We start from the raw sequence: 12,580 nt of genomic DNA on the forward strand, positions 1-12,580 counted from the left end.
ATTTCACTTAGTGCTAGCACAAGGCTGTAATTTTGTCTGATAGGCACAAGTCAGTACAAATTCCCAAGCAGATGAACACTGAGCTGGACACCAGACTCCTTCCCTGGCTTGAAACACATACCTGTGAGTGGCAATGACCCAGGCAAAACCACCATAGTGGTTCTGTCACTTTGTAGACGCAGTTCAGTCAATCAGGGATAGGTCACATGCTACTCCCCAAAAGAGCTGTGCTTGCATATTTGTTTTAATAGCTTCTGGATGTAATAACTATTGCTAAACTATTCCACCTGTGCATGGTACCTCTTGTTCTGGAGCAAATGCACCACTGTACTCACTGTCTCCATCTTATTTCAGAACAGCAATTCCTTTAATAACTCCATGTGAGGAAAATCCAAACAGAGAAACTCAGACTCCACCACATATAAACTTACACACAGTGAGATGTCCCTTGCAATGCATCATATACTGCCTGCAGACCCTAGTTCCCTTCTAAAACTAAATTTGGAGGTAGTACCTGACCACCACCGAGATTCAGAAACTCTTAAACTGAGCACACACTTATCTAGCAAGCAGGACGCCCCTCCATCAGTACTCCAGCAGATGAAATCTATGCTAAACCAGGCAGTCCTGAATCCCCTGTGCCCTGCAGTCCCCCGACCCAGGCACACAGTGACGCCAAGGAACCATCTAGGGAGAGGCACTTGAACCCTGTTGCCAAGATTAAACCAGGCTTGAGATGACCATTCAGTGCTCTGCCCAAAGAGACCAATATGCATATTAACATTTATACATTATGTGTCTGAGAGAAGGAAAGTGTCAGTACACCTGAAAAGCTGCATAGTACCTACCATTTCCCTTCTCATTAGACTAAGGATGCATGGAAGCAGCTGACCTGTCCCACTGTCTTTTTTAAGTAGAATCCAACATTAACTGCTTTTTGAATAAGGTCTTTATACCCAACCCTCAGAATACCCCTTATCCCCGGATGAAATCTGTGGCTGTGTATCTGTGGACCACAAAACCCCGGAACAGATGGGGAAAGGATGGGAGGTGTTATGTGGCTGTTGTAGCTCCCATCAGAAAGTAGTGTCAGCTTGAGAAACTTGAAAACTTTGATGATCCTGGGTAGACAAAGGCTCTGCAACTGGAGTTAAAACCTCACAGAAATATAGTGCTTATAGGAGACAAAATTTACTTCTATTCAATTATTTTGTATTACTTAAAGCTTCTGTAACATATGATTGATAGATTTTTTTATTTTTTAATCATGGGTATACAAGTTTTTAGGGAAGAATGTAGAATTCTGTGTACCCAGAACCTAGGGATACTTTATTATCTCAGAATAAACATCTATTTTTCTTACACAATTTGCATTAAGAACATAGTAGCCCTGTTTCTCCAAATCATAGATCAAAATACTTATTGTTCTGCACTTGCATATAGGCCTTACAACGAGAAGAAATATGCTTGCTTCAAGAAATTTACTAATAACTTATGTGCATTTGTAAGTCAGTATAATACCCTGAAATTTAGTTGCAGTGGTTAATGCTGTGAGAATTACATTTAAGACCATTAGAACAAAGTGCTCTTTCTATGTGAAATCTACAGGACCTCTAGGGGCAAATGATAGATTTATCTCCCTGGTGCACCATTGGAATATTTCTTTGGAGTCTTTGTGCACACACACAAAATATAAGCCCATAAGAGCAGGCAGGACTGTAGCAGTTCTACATGCATGGGTTTGTTGCTGGGGAGAAGGCTCACCCGGCTATCTAGGCTGTAGTGTTTTCCTACACCAGTTATTAGAAGCTCACCATTTATTAGAAGCTTAAGTGCTTGTACTCCCCAAGAGCTCTGTTGGTGTGCCAAGTCCTTCAACATACCATCACACCTAGTTGTGTGACAGCATAAGTAAAAATAGCCACAAGCAGGAAGACATAAGAGATACCCTTCTCAAAAAAAAAAAAAAAAAAAAAAGTAATTTCAGGCATAATCGGGCAAATCTTCAGATTCCAACCTTCCTTCTAGGAGCCATGTCTGAAAATATTCCATAAAAAAAAAAAAAAAGGTACTGAGCAAACTATCATAACATTTGTCATAGATGAAGAGCTGATGTACCAAATCACCATCACCAGACCAGGGACCTGTTGGGCTACCAAGGTTTTTGGCTCCAGCATAGGCAGATCTCATTTGTTTTTTTCTGACACCAGCCCCCCCCCCCCCCCCAACAAACCCCAGTTATTTCAGAGTCTACTTGAGAAAACTGGAGATACAGGATGCAGTAAGCACAAATGCATTGCCATCCCACCCCTCCGGAGGGAAACGCAACAAGCCCCTGTTTAGCTGCACAAATAGGCAGGAGGACGGAATCTGGGGCAGCGCGGCAGCCCTTTGGAGGTAAGTAAGCTGATTTACTAAAAGGGAGGAGGTTAACACAGGTAAGACCTCCTGCAGAGGCCTTAGGAAACCCCAGGCCATAGGCAGTGGCATGGCCCGAGCTGGGCCCCGGAGCCGCCGGCCGCGGCCTGTGGGACAATCGGTGACTTGTTTGTACCCTCCGCTGCTATCCTTTGGAAATGCTAACTAGGTTATTCAGCGCCTCCTTTGATGTCCTGATAGGTGCTATTAGATAGTCAATTAGGCATCAACGAGATTGATTGTTTCGGAATAGCCGCTGCTCTGTTTGAAGTACCCGTGAACACTAACAGTGTCATCACCCAAGCGCTCCTTCGCCCGCGGGAACAACGCGGGCTGACACCCCATAAATAACAAATGCCGCTGACTCACCCAGCAGTGCTACACCCTCTTCCCTCCCGGCTCACGCGCTGCAAGCCCAGCTATTCCCATTCAGCAACTGTGGGACCAAACAAGCTCTTTGCATTGAAAAGTTTACCGGGCAAATCTCATTCAGTTCTTTGCGCAAGTAATGGCAAAAGCATTCCGGTAAGTTAAGTTAGCTCGAAACAAAATAGCACTTGAATTCCCATGCACGCCATTGCCAAATTGCCCGAGGACTTGTGACACCTTCACAGTTCTTCAGAATTGCCCAGGCCGAATAACTAAGCACTAAAATAAGAATTAAAGCACTTAACCTGCCTCAATACCAAAAGAGATGCCGGGATTAGCTCCCTACTACATACTATTAGGAGTTACCACTAAAGCGAGGCCTAGGAGTTTAGGAGACAACTATAAAGGAAAAGTAATAAAGGCTACACAAGGAACAAGTCGAGACCAAGAGATGTCTCCTTTTTTCTTCCTCTTCCCTCTACCCCTCCTTGGGGTTTATCAAGTTAATTGTCATCTAACTGCGTATCAAAGAAAGAGATAATGGGCAGCAATTAGATGTAATGGCCTGCCAGTGCAAGATCTCTCCCGATTAGCACACAACGCCAAATAACTTCACCTGGTTTGTAAAGAGGTCCTCGGAGTGGCTCCAGCGAGTCTGGGAGCTGCAGGGGGGGACACCCCGACACCCTTCACCCCCGTCGGTTGCTCTCGTCAAACCAGGATAGGGTCAGGCGGGGCCGGCTCCCCGCCGTTACCGTGATGCTAAGGCAGCCGCTCTATTCCATCCTCGTGCACGCACTGCGGGGTGCAAGGCTTTGAAGTTAGTGCTCCGGCAATTTTCCCTTCCCACCCCTTTTCCTCCCTGGGGAGCCCAGCTTCCAGGTTATACAGCCCCTTCCTCGAGAGCCGCCAGGCCGGGAGCTCCGGTAGTTTCACCGCACAAGCATTATGCTGCTCCTCTCCAATTAATGGACTCGGCTTTGCCCTGCTCCCCCCATTTTTAGCTGGCTTCCAGATACCGCTTTATCTTGTCGGAGAGTATTCCGGTACTGGTGGTTATTCTGCTGTTATTTAATAACTGGTGGTTATTTAATTGTGTTTATTACACCCGAAATTAAATGGGGGGGGGGGGAGGGGCTGCTAGAAGGGAAGAGGGCTCTCGACCACGCTGATGGAGCAGCCCGGGAACTACCTGCAGGGGCTAGCAGCGGGTGCGGTGCCCCAGCGGAGTCTCTTGGCTTCCCTGAGAGGGACTGCGAGTGTGCAGGGGTCCTGCGTTGCCACTATTGCTCCTTTATTGCTGCCGGCATTAAAACACAGTGGGGGAGAAGTTCAAACAAGCGGGAATACTACTTGAAGGGATATCTGATGGTTTGGGTTTCTTTTTCCCACATCAAAAAGAAAACTTGAAGCCGCTTTTGAGTAACATATCTGGACCGCTTTAGCAAAAATGAAATTATTTCATATACAGTTTTCTAGACCTATGGAATGTAGCAGTTATCTTCTAGAGAAAGCCAACTTTTGCACGAAGAAGAGGGATTAGCACGTAGGTATTCAGAGGAAGCTGTTACCTTTAGACTCAGACAAGTGAAAAATCACCTCCCTCATTCATTTGAGCAATTGTCGGGAAACTCAACAATATTTTCAAGCTAGCGCTACTAAAACACTGACAAGATATTTCGTGTGCTTGTTGAGCATTAAAGTTGCCAAGGAATCATTATGTTAAGTGATCATTAGCACCTTTACAAACAGATCCCGGCTTCTTCCTCGCCGGCCGTTCTGCAGCTCATACATCCGGAGACAAGACACCCATCAGCCCGCACCCCCCAGCAAGGCTGAGGGAAGCCGCGTACCGACACCCTGCCAGCAAAGCCCCCACCACCGAGATCCCCCAGTATCTGGTGCCACTCGGCCCCACAGCCCTGCTTGTACTGGCGTGGTTCCCACAATCCCGCGGGCCTAAATCATGGCAAAGACTGCATGTAGGACGTACTGTCCCAGCAGGCCTAATCGCCTCTTGCTTGCTGCAAACCTTTGCACCGAGGAGGAACAGCTTCCTCCACCCCTCCGAACATAGCTGGGGCTCAATGGAGCAGCACTCAGATGCTGGCAGACAGCTAGGCCGGCTCTGCGGTGCCCACCCGCTGAGTTAAGCCTGGCCCGACCCAGCAGCCGCGGAGAGCCCGACGATGCTTGCAGGGGAGCCGGCTAGGGGTTAGTAGCTGCGGAGGGTATACCCGGCAGAGGACGGGTAGAACACCTCAGGAGGTCTCATAACCACCGATAAGGTGTGCGCCTGACTCTCCCTTAGTATCACCTGCCCGTCATAAACCCTGTTCTATGGAAGCAGCTTCCCTGCACGGCTGGGGACCACTTTGTTCCCCCTCTCTCCTCCCGAGCCCTTTCATCTCTCTCTCACTTCTCCCGGGCCCAGCTGCGGTGGAGACCGTATCTTCCCCTACACCTTTCACCCGAACCCATTTGGGCCGGGAAGCTCCCGCAGTGCTGCGGGCAGCCCCGGGTCCGACCAGTCCCTCCGGAGGTTGATGTTCACACCCCACCCCCAGCTCCCGATTCCGCAGGCTCTGGCTTCTAACAGCAAGAAGGGCCATTGCTATTACTTTTGTACGGGGTGATGAAAACCGTTGGAGGGTGGGGTTCTCCTCTGTGGCCATACAAGATGATGAGGGGATCATCTCAACCACTATTCCCTTGAATACGGAATGGCCAAATTGAGCCTTGACTCACTCCCTTTCCCCCCTCCCCCTCCAATTTAAAAACTGGGTGCTTACGAACAGAAAGTATTTACCATTGCAAAGCTTTATGGAAACATTCCAGTTCCCTAATGACATTTGAACGAGTCAGAGAGAATTGTATTTTTTTTTTCTTGTAATCAATATAGCCGTTTAACAATACTTGACTTTAAGAAATAAGTCCCCACTAAATGGGGATTTTTATCTAGTGTCAACAAATTTCCTTAATCCCAAACTGCATCATTTTCCTGAAGAGGTTTCACCAAGATTGATAGCACCTGAGCCCTTATTAGTTTTCTGAAACTCTTGCATTAGAACTACATTAATTGTGCAATCGCGAGCAAATGCTAATATCTCCAAAGGCTAGAAAAATACACGCTTCTCAGAAAATCAAAGGCCACAGCTTTCAGTGGCACATAATGTTGCTTTTCATCAGGCAAGTGTACTCAAGTGGCAGATTGGCCCCTGCATACAAAAGAAAATAGGGGTGGTCAAAGATGACAGAGAACCTTCAGACCATTCATTACAGGAGCCCAGATTACAAGTGCGCCGGAAATACTTTAATAACCCCCAAGATCAACTCTAAAGTGATGGAAATTTTTATTGCTCTTTTCATGTTAGTTGACAGTTGACTTTCAAAGATTTATGGCAACTTACATCAGTCAAGGAACCTTTCTCAGAGCCCTTTCTCTAGCCTGAAATCAGGCTGTTTTGTTCTTGTTTCCTAGAGCTTTATTCAAATTTTAAAAGTGCATAGCACAATGGTAACATCTTTACTGCTGCCTGGTGAAAAAAAGCTTTGGAATGTTACATTTCTTTTGATCATCACCCTCATACCCTATTGGGTGCATTAGGTGGCATATCGGGATACTATTTTGTTGATAAGAAATTTCAAGGATGGTCATTTCCAAACCCTGTTTAGGCAAGAGGCCACTGCTAATCTACTGAGGCTGCACATGAAAGCGTGAAGATATATTTACATATTTATTTAGTAGGTAACATTTTACATCTTAAAATCACATTCTATATGTTACTTAAAGGGTTTCATCTGGACTATATCAAGTCCAGTATTCAGTATTAGTAACAGATGTCTCCAAATATTTGGTCAAAAGCACACCCATCATAGAAAATACAATCTTTGGATTAGCTGTCCTCTTTTAGAGGACAGTGGGAAATTCACGCTTTTTAGCACTCAGCCTCAGTAAATTGCAGGGGAGCAGAAAAGATCGATAATAAGGAATCTGTGCTTCCTTTAACAGTTATCTTTTAGGGCAGGATAAATAGCTCTATAATCACATCAAACCTGGAAAAAGTCTATTAAAAGATTTATATTAGTGTTTGTCCCACTTTTTTTCTATTTTACACAGTTGCCTATAAATGCTGGGACCTGAAGTCCACGATTCAAATTGTCCAGTATGCCTCTGTAAAGTATCTTGCACATTGCTGCATCGTAACTCCACCAGGCAGTTACAGATAGGTATCCGTAGTGCAAATCCTCCTTAGTCATAGTCTGTATCAAAGAGTCAGACACCCAGCAAGAAAGCTGTGGGGTCCCCGTACCCAACAAAGCAGGGTGCCGGCCAAAAGCCCACAGGCTGTGCACTGCTGAGTTCCGGGCTGGGTGTCGGGAGCCCCGCCAAAGTGAAGCCTCCGGAGGCAGCCTCTTGCCGGAACAGAGGAAGTGGCTGGGCCATGTACGTGAGCGGCAAAGATACAATGCTGCTCTGAGGTCCATAAGGGGGGCTACATAAAGACTCCGTCCTCAGCTCCTGCAACTGCCGCTTGAGTTTCATCCGGCGGTTCTGAAACCAGGTCTTGATCTGGGGGAACGGGGAGACAAGAAGAGAGGAGGTTACACCACGGCCAATGGCCAAGCAACGGCAGCTCATGCTGGTGCGCATGCTATTAGTGCCCAAGGCCCCCGCTCACCTGCACCTCCGAGAGCCGCATCCTGCGGGCCAGCTTGCGGCGTTCGGCCGCCCCCAGGTACTGCTGCTTCTGGAAGGAGCTCTCCAGGGTGCTGACCTGCTCGGCGCTGAAGGCAGTGCGCAGCCGCCGGCCGCCCTTGCCGCCGGCCTCCTCAGAGCTCGAGAGCTCGGGACTTCCCTCCGGCGGGGACTGCTCTGCTCCACACGGCCGCCCGCCTGCTGCTGAGGACAGACGAAAGGGAGAGAAAAGGGTCAGCCAGGCTGGGGAACCTCTCGGGTGCCACCCACCTCCTTCGCTTCAGGGCAACAGCTGCACAGTCGCGCCTTATCGGGGGATCCGGAGTGTGGGGGGTACCAGGCGCGTCCGTCCTTCTCCCATTGCAGGAGCACCAGGATATCGCCGAGGCCGCGGTTACCTGCAGCAAAGGGTGCTGCCAAACGCTGCCGGCTCCTGCCGCCTCTCCCGGCCCGCGGCCCGGCGGGCTGCTTCTTGCTCCCGTCACTCAAGCCGGGGCTGGACGCTGAAGCGGGCCGGTGGCCCGCGGAGGAGGGTTGGTGCGGGGAGTCCGCGGTGGTGCTCTTGAGCGCCTGGCTGCTCTGGGACAACCACTCCACAGAGAAAGGGGCCTTGGTCATCCTGCCTTGTTTCGGAGATGTAGGAGGGTGTCAAGGAGCACAGCTCCTCTTTTATACCACAAATCGCGGAGGAAAACGTTGTTTGTGTAAATACACATCAAAGGACCAGATAAGTATCATCTAATTGCTCTCAGTTCTCCCCCTCTCCCCCCCAACAAAAGATACCGTTCACACATTGCCACAGCTCGCGGAGGCCCGGCTCCGCCGTGTCTGCTCCTGGAGTTGTTCCTCAGCCGTCAGTGATTTACAGCTCTTGTTACATCCTATCCCGATGCAAATGGCATTTATGGAGCTGAGCAGCCTCAAACGGCGCTGGGGAATGCACCCCCAGGGGAGCGCACAGGGACCAGCATCCCCGGACGCTGCTGCTCCCTTCCTCTAGAGCTGGCTGTTTTATTCCTTTTAAAGCAGAAGATCCACTGTGTAAACGGATCTTCTTAAGCACGCTCCTGTCTGGGCTGAGCACTGTGTTCCCGAGACAGCCCGAGGCAGGCAAGTGGATAAACTCACTCATTGCATTCTCCAGGGTATCAGGTCATAAGCACCAGGCAGAGGGCAGGGGATTTGGAGAAGGCTGTGAAACAGAAAAAAGTAAAGGTAAAGGCTATTGAGTTGTACAAATTGTCTGGCTTCTGGCTGCTTAAATAAAGTATGTTTTCTGGACTAAAGTATCAGGGAAAAAAATAAAGAAAAAAAAGCAACTTTCTGCTTTAGAATTAACATCCTACTGACATTACAGAATTCACATCATATCTTCGTTCCAAATCTCTTGCAGCTGTGCAGGTTACACAGGTTTCTCTGCTATTTCACTCTCCCTGTCTTTCCTCTCATTGCCTTAGGCATGTCTTTCAGAAGTAGTCCCATTCTTCTTTGGGTTTTGTGTGCACCAGGAACACTTGGCTGCTGCAGTAATGTCAAAATGACAAAAGGTTCCTGGTGCTTTATAGGCAGTTTTCCACTGCAGAATAACCACGAATTCCCTCCCCTTTCCATCCTCCCATTCTGTGCAAGATCAGAGTGGAACCACTGCACCATTGATAACTCCTACCACAGTCTTGCTTGGTATCAGTCTGCCCCCAGAAATCACGACTGCATGCTTGATTTGTCTGTCCTTCCTGCCTTCTGCTTTACAACTGACCTCTACCACCTGCAAACAAAGTGCTCTACTGTCCCTTTACCCTGTGACTTGCTTGGTTATTCTGCCATTCATGCTGGATTTCTCAGTATTTGCTTTCTCTGCAATGACAACTATTATGACCATGCTTCTATCTATTTCTTAGACTGTCAGTGGGGTAGAAGCTTGAAGACTGAAGCCCTTCTACTTACTTTCTATCTAAATCTTTCAATGTATTCCATTTTAATATAATAAAATATATTTTTTCGTTATATTAACCCAGTAAAAAGGTTTTATTAAAACCCTTTTCTATCTTTTCCTAGAACCAACAGTTCAACTTACTGTCTGCTCAAAGTATGATACCCATTCACCCATCCATGCATCCATTCACTACATTAAAGAGTGTGATATCCAATTTCTTGAAACCTCATCCACTTATCCTTCCCAAGCATTTTCAGATCAGCAATGGGAAGTTTGGGAAGTTTACTTAATCAAACTGTATAAGATTGTTTTTAAGTTTTCTCTATTTTATAAATACCCCAATATACCAAGCAGAGGTTCTTAACTATTTTCATTAGGTGAATGTGAAGACTACCCTTGTCAAAAACCTGAGGAAATATTTTAAAATACTGGAAGTTCTGAGTGTTAGCCAGTTCTGGTGGCACCGTATTTCACAAACCAGACCAAACAGGCAGGAGACAGAGGGAGCGAAGACATACAGGGATCTGCTCTGTTAACTGAATTACTAAATGGTAAGTCCCCAGTCTCCTGCATTTAACATGTGGCCGAACAGCAGCCTCACTAGTCAGAAGTGGGAATACCGGTGCTGTTGCCTGCCTGCAGAATCCTGCAGTAAGGCAAAATGCCGTTCTTAAGGACTAAATTTCATGAACATCAGAAAAAGGAAGTGTATCTTTCCTGCAACCTTCTTTTGCAATTTATAGACTCTGATTACTTTAACAGCATTCTGCATCACAGATGGGGTAAGATCCCAAGGGAATACATACAACACCTGTGCCCAGAATTATTTTCATTCTTAGTCCATACATATATATGTATCTAAATAATATATGATACTTACATACTTATATATAACATATATTCTCATATATCTATATGCAATTATTAAAAAAGGTATAAAGGTCTATCTAATGATATCCAGCTTTATGTCAACAAATAAAAGGCACCTGACAAGCTGCTGGATAAGACAAAAAGAATATATGACATATGATGGTGCTTTAAAAAATAGAAAATCTTGGGTTTTAGCATCCACTGATACATCTACCACATGGTTTCTTTACAGGTTTTAAGACATTTTTGCCATCTGAGCTGCAAATTACATCTTTATCCACTGCTGGTTTATTAATTGCATTGCATTAAGGCAAATGTCACAGCCGAAAGATGGTGTCAAGTGTTGAGCTCTCAGAGATGCAAATTGATCATATTGTGACAAGGTTAACCCAGATCTCATTTCCATTATATATAAAATGTGTAAGTATCCTGGAAGTTGGCAGATGACTTCTGCATGTAATGACTACTATGATATTTAACAGCTGTTAGTTGAATTTTATCAACAATTCTTAAGCTGTCTCCTTTCTATTATTCCCTGTTTGAAAATTTCCTGCCAAACTATGATTCACAAATACGATGTTAAAAATCAAGTGATATTGTCAATGGGATGAAAACCTGCTCATGCTAAAGTCCTCAGGAATCTGTCAGATAGGACCTTTCATTCTGCTGCTACAAGGAGGAGGAAACAAAAGAGCTCAGGCATATCACCATGACTGCCACTTGAAGAAGTCTGAAGATCCATTTTTTTAAGAAAATGACAATACTTTATGCAGATGTTTGTACTATACACAGTTGCCCTCTCTGGGCAGTCAGCACCTTCCCCATGAAAATAAGGACCATCAGCTTCCTGAAGACCAAAGAAGACTGGGGATCATGATGTCAAATGCTAGGCCAGGCCATTCTGTGGGAGATCGTGTAGAAGGGAACATTTTAGCATCCAGGAGAATTAAAATGAGTTGAGATTTGTCACTTGACAAATCTTGTGAGCAGCAGCTGCATTCAAAGAGACCAAGAAGTGGCTTTACAGATGTTTAGCTGGGACAGGTAGGGTGGGAGTAAGATAAGGGTGCTTTTATGCAAAAGAGCTCAGCAGAAATGCGTACACCAGTGGTCTCAGGATGAGGAGGTTCTGCAGAACTAGCTCATCCTGTTTGGATGCCTTCTAGGCAGTTGATAACATAGAAATTTTGGGATAACAGTCCAACCTTTGAGAATTAATTGCTGCTCCACATCTTCCAGCCCAAAGGCCAGCTCTGCCCTAGTAAGCCAGCACACAGCCCTAGAGAGGGGAGGACTGTGCTCTGAGATATCCCCTTCCTGTTGAATTTTTGAAGGAGCTGAAGAGAAAGTAGCAGAGGACTGCCAAGTACCTTGTGTTCCCCACAGGTACTGGAGAAAAGTGCCACCACCTGGCCTTGCTGCAGTGGGCGTCTACAAGACCAAAGGAGGGGATCATCATTTTGTAACAGCAAGTGATCCTTTCTTGTAAAAGTTGAGGGCACTGTGAGACTAGAGAGAATGCGTGGTCCTTGGGAACAGGTAGGTGCTGATACAATTCAAAGAGCAAAAAGGGCAGTTTATGACAAGCAAGAGGATGCACATTCATCTGTGGACATGCAGATTTCCTGTGAAGGTCTGCCCACAGTGAAACAAAGGCTGCTATACTGTTCTATGGTCTTTGCCCTAGTATGTTTATCCAACCATTGTAATTTCTGAGAAATCACTCTTTAAGACTTAAAAGCATTAGAAATGGTCTCTAACCAATCTCTTTACTATCAATTATTATAATCTTTCCTCTTTGACAGAATAAGAACTACTTTTCCACAAGGAATGAAAAGACCATATGTGCAGAAATACCAGGAGGGCCTGGAATAAACAGAATTACAATGCATAGACAAAAATTAAATGGCTCATGATGCTTGGAATTGATCTAAATCAACAGAGCTCCCATGGCTTTTTACCATAAGGCTGTTATCAGGAACTAGGCAGAATAGGTGAAATGTTTTTAAAAGATATATGTTCTGCAGAGACATGGTGCAAATATTAAGAAAGAAAATGTGTCATGCTTTTTAACAGTTCTTTACCCAAATTTAAACTTATTAAAAAAAAATCAATATGAATCAGGATCACATTTAAAACATGTGCCACTATTAGTTGCAAGGAAGCAGCATGAAAAGGGGCTTAAGAAATCATTTTATTTTCTGAAGATAGGGATTGTCAGGTGCTCAAATATGCTTTAGAATCTTGGTTGTGTTAGATATATGAATTATCTAAGTATGAGATATACCTAC

General features: G+C 45.6%; 1 protein-coding gene across 1 annotated transcript; it reads right to left on the reverse strand.

Annotated features, from left to right (window-relative positions):
• Positions 1-6,874: 6,874 nt before the first annotated feature.
• LOC133209960 (homeobox protein VENTX-like) lies at positions 6,875-8,782 on the reverse strand. Its single transcript, XM_061348936.1, has 3 exons — positions 7,885-8,782; positions 7,470-7,684; positions 6,875-7,360 (listed from the first exon to the last, which is right to left on the reverse strand). The coding sequence occupies exons 1-3, from the start codon at positions 8,102-8,104 to the stop codon at positions 7,064-7,066; spliced, it is 732 nt and encodes a 243-aa protein (XP_061204920.1). The 5' UTR covers positions 8,105-8,782; the 3' UTR covers positions 6,875-7,063.
• Positions 8,783-12,580: the final 3,798 nt, after the last annotated feature.

Source organism: Neopsephotus bourkii, unplaced genomic scaffold (genome assembly GCF_033783945.1).
Source record: "Neopsephotus bourkii isolate Nb327-2 ecotype Australia unplaced genomic scaffold, CSIRO-AGI_Nbou_v1 NB_379, whole genome shotgun sequence".
NCBI lineage: Eukaryota > Metazoa > Chordata > Aves > Psittaciformes > Psittacidae > Neopsephotus > Neopsephotus bourkii.

What these genes read in the sequence shown, in the direction of transcription:
- LOC133209960 (XM_061348936.1), bottom strand. Translation starts at nt 8,104, where the DNA reads ATGACCAAGGCCCCTTTCTCTGTGGAGTGGTTGTCCCAGAGCAGCCAG. An exon ending in GGCAGCACCCTTTGCTGCAG is followed by an intron (nt 7,685 to 7,884) that starts GTAACCGCGGCC and finishes CCTCAGCAGCAG; the next exon opens with GCGGGCGGCCGTGTGGAGCA. An exon ending in TGCGGCTCTCGGAGGTGCAG is followed by an intron (nt 7,361 to 7,469) that starts GTGAGCGGGGGC and finishes CCGTTCCCCCAG; the next exon opens with ATCAAGACCTGGTTTCAGAA.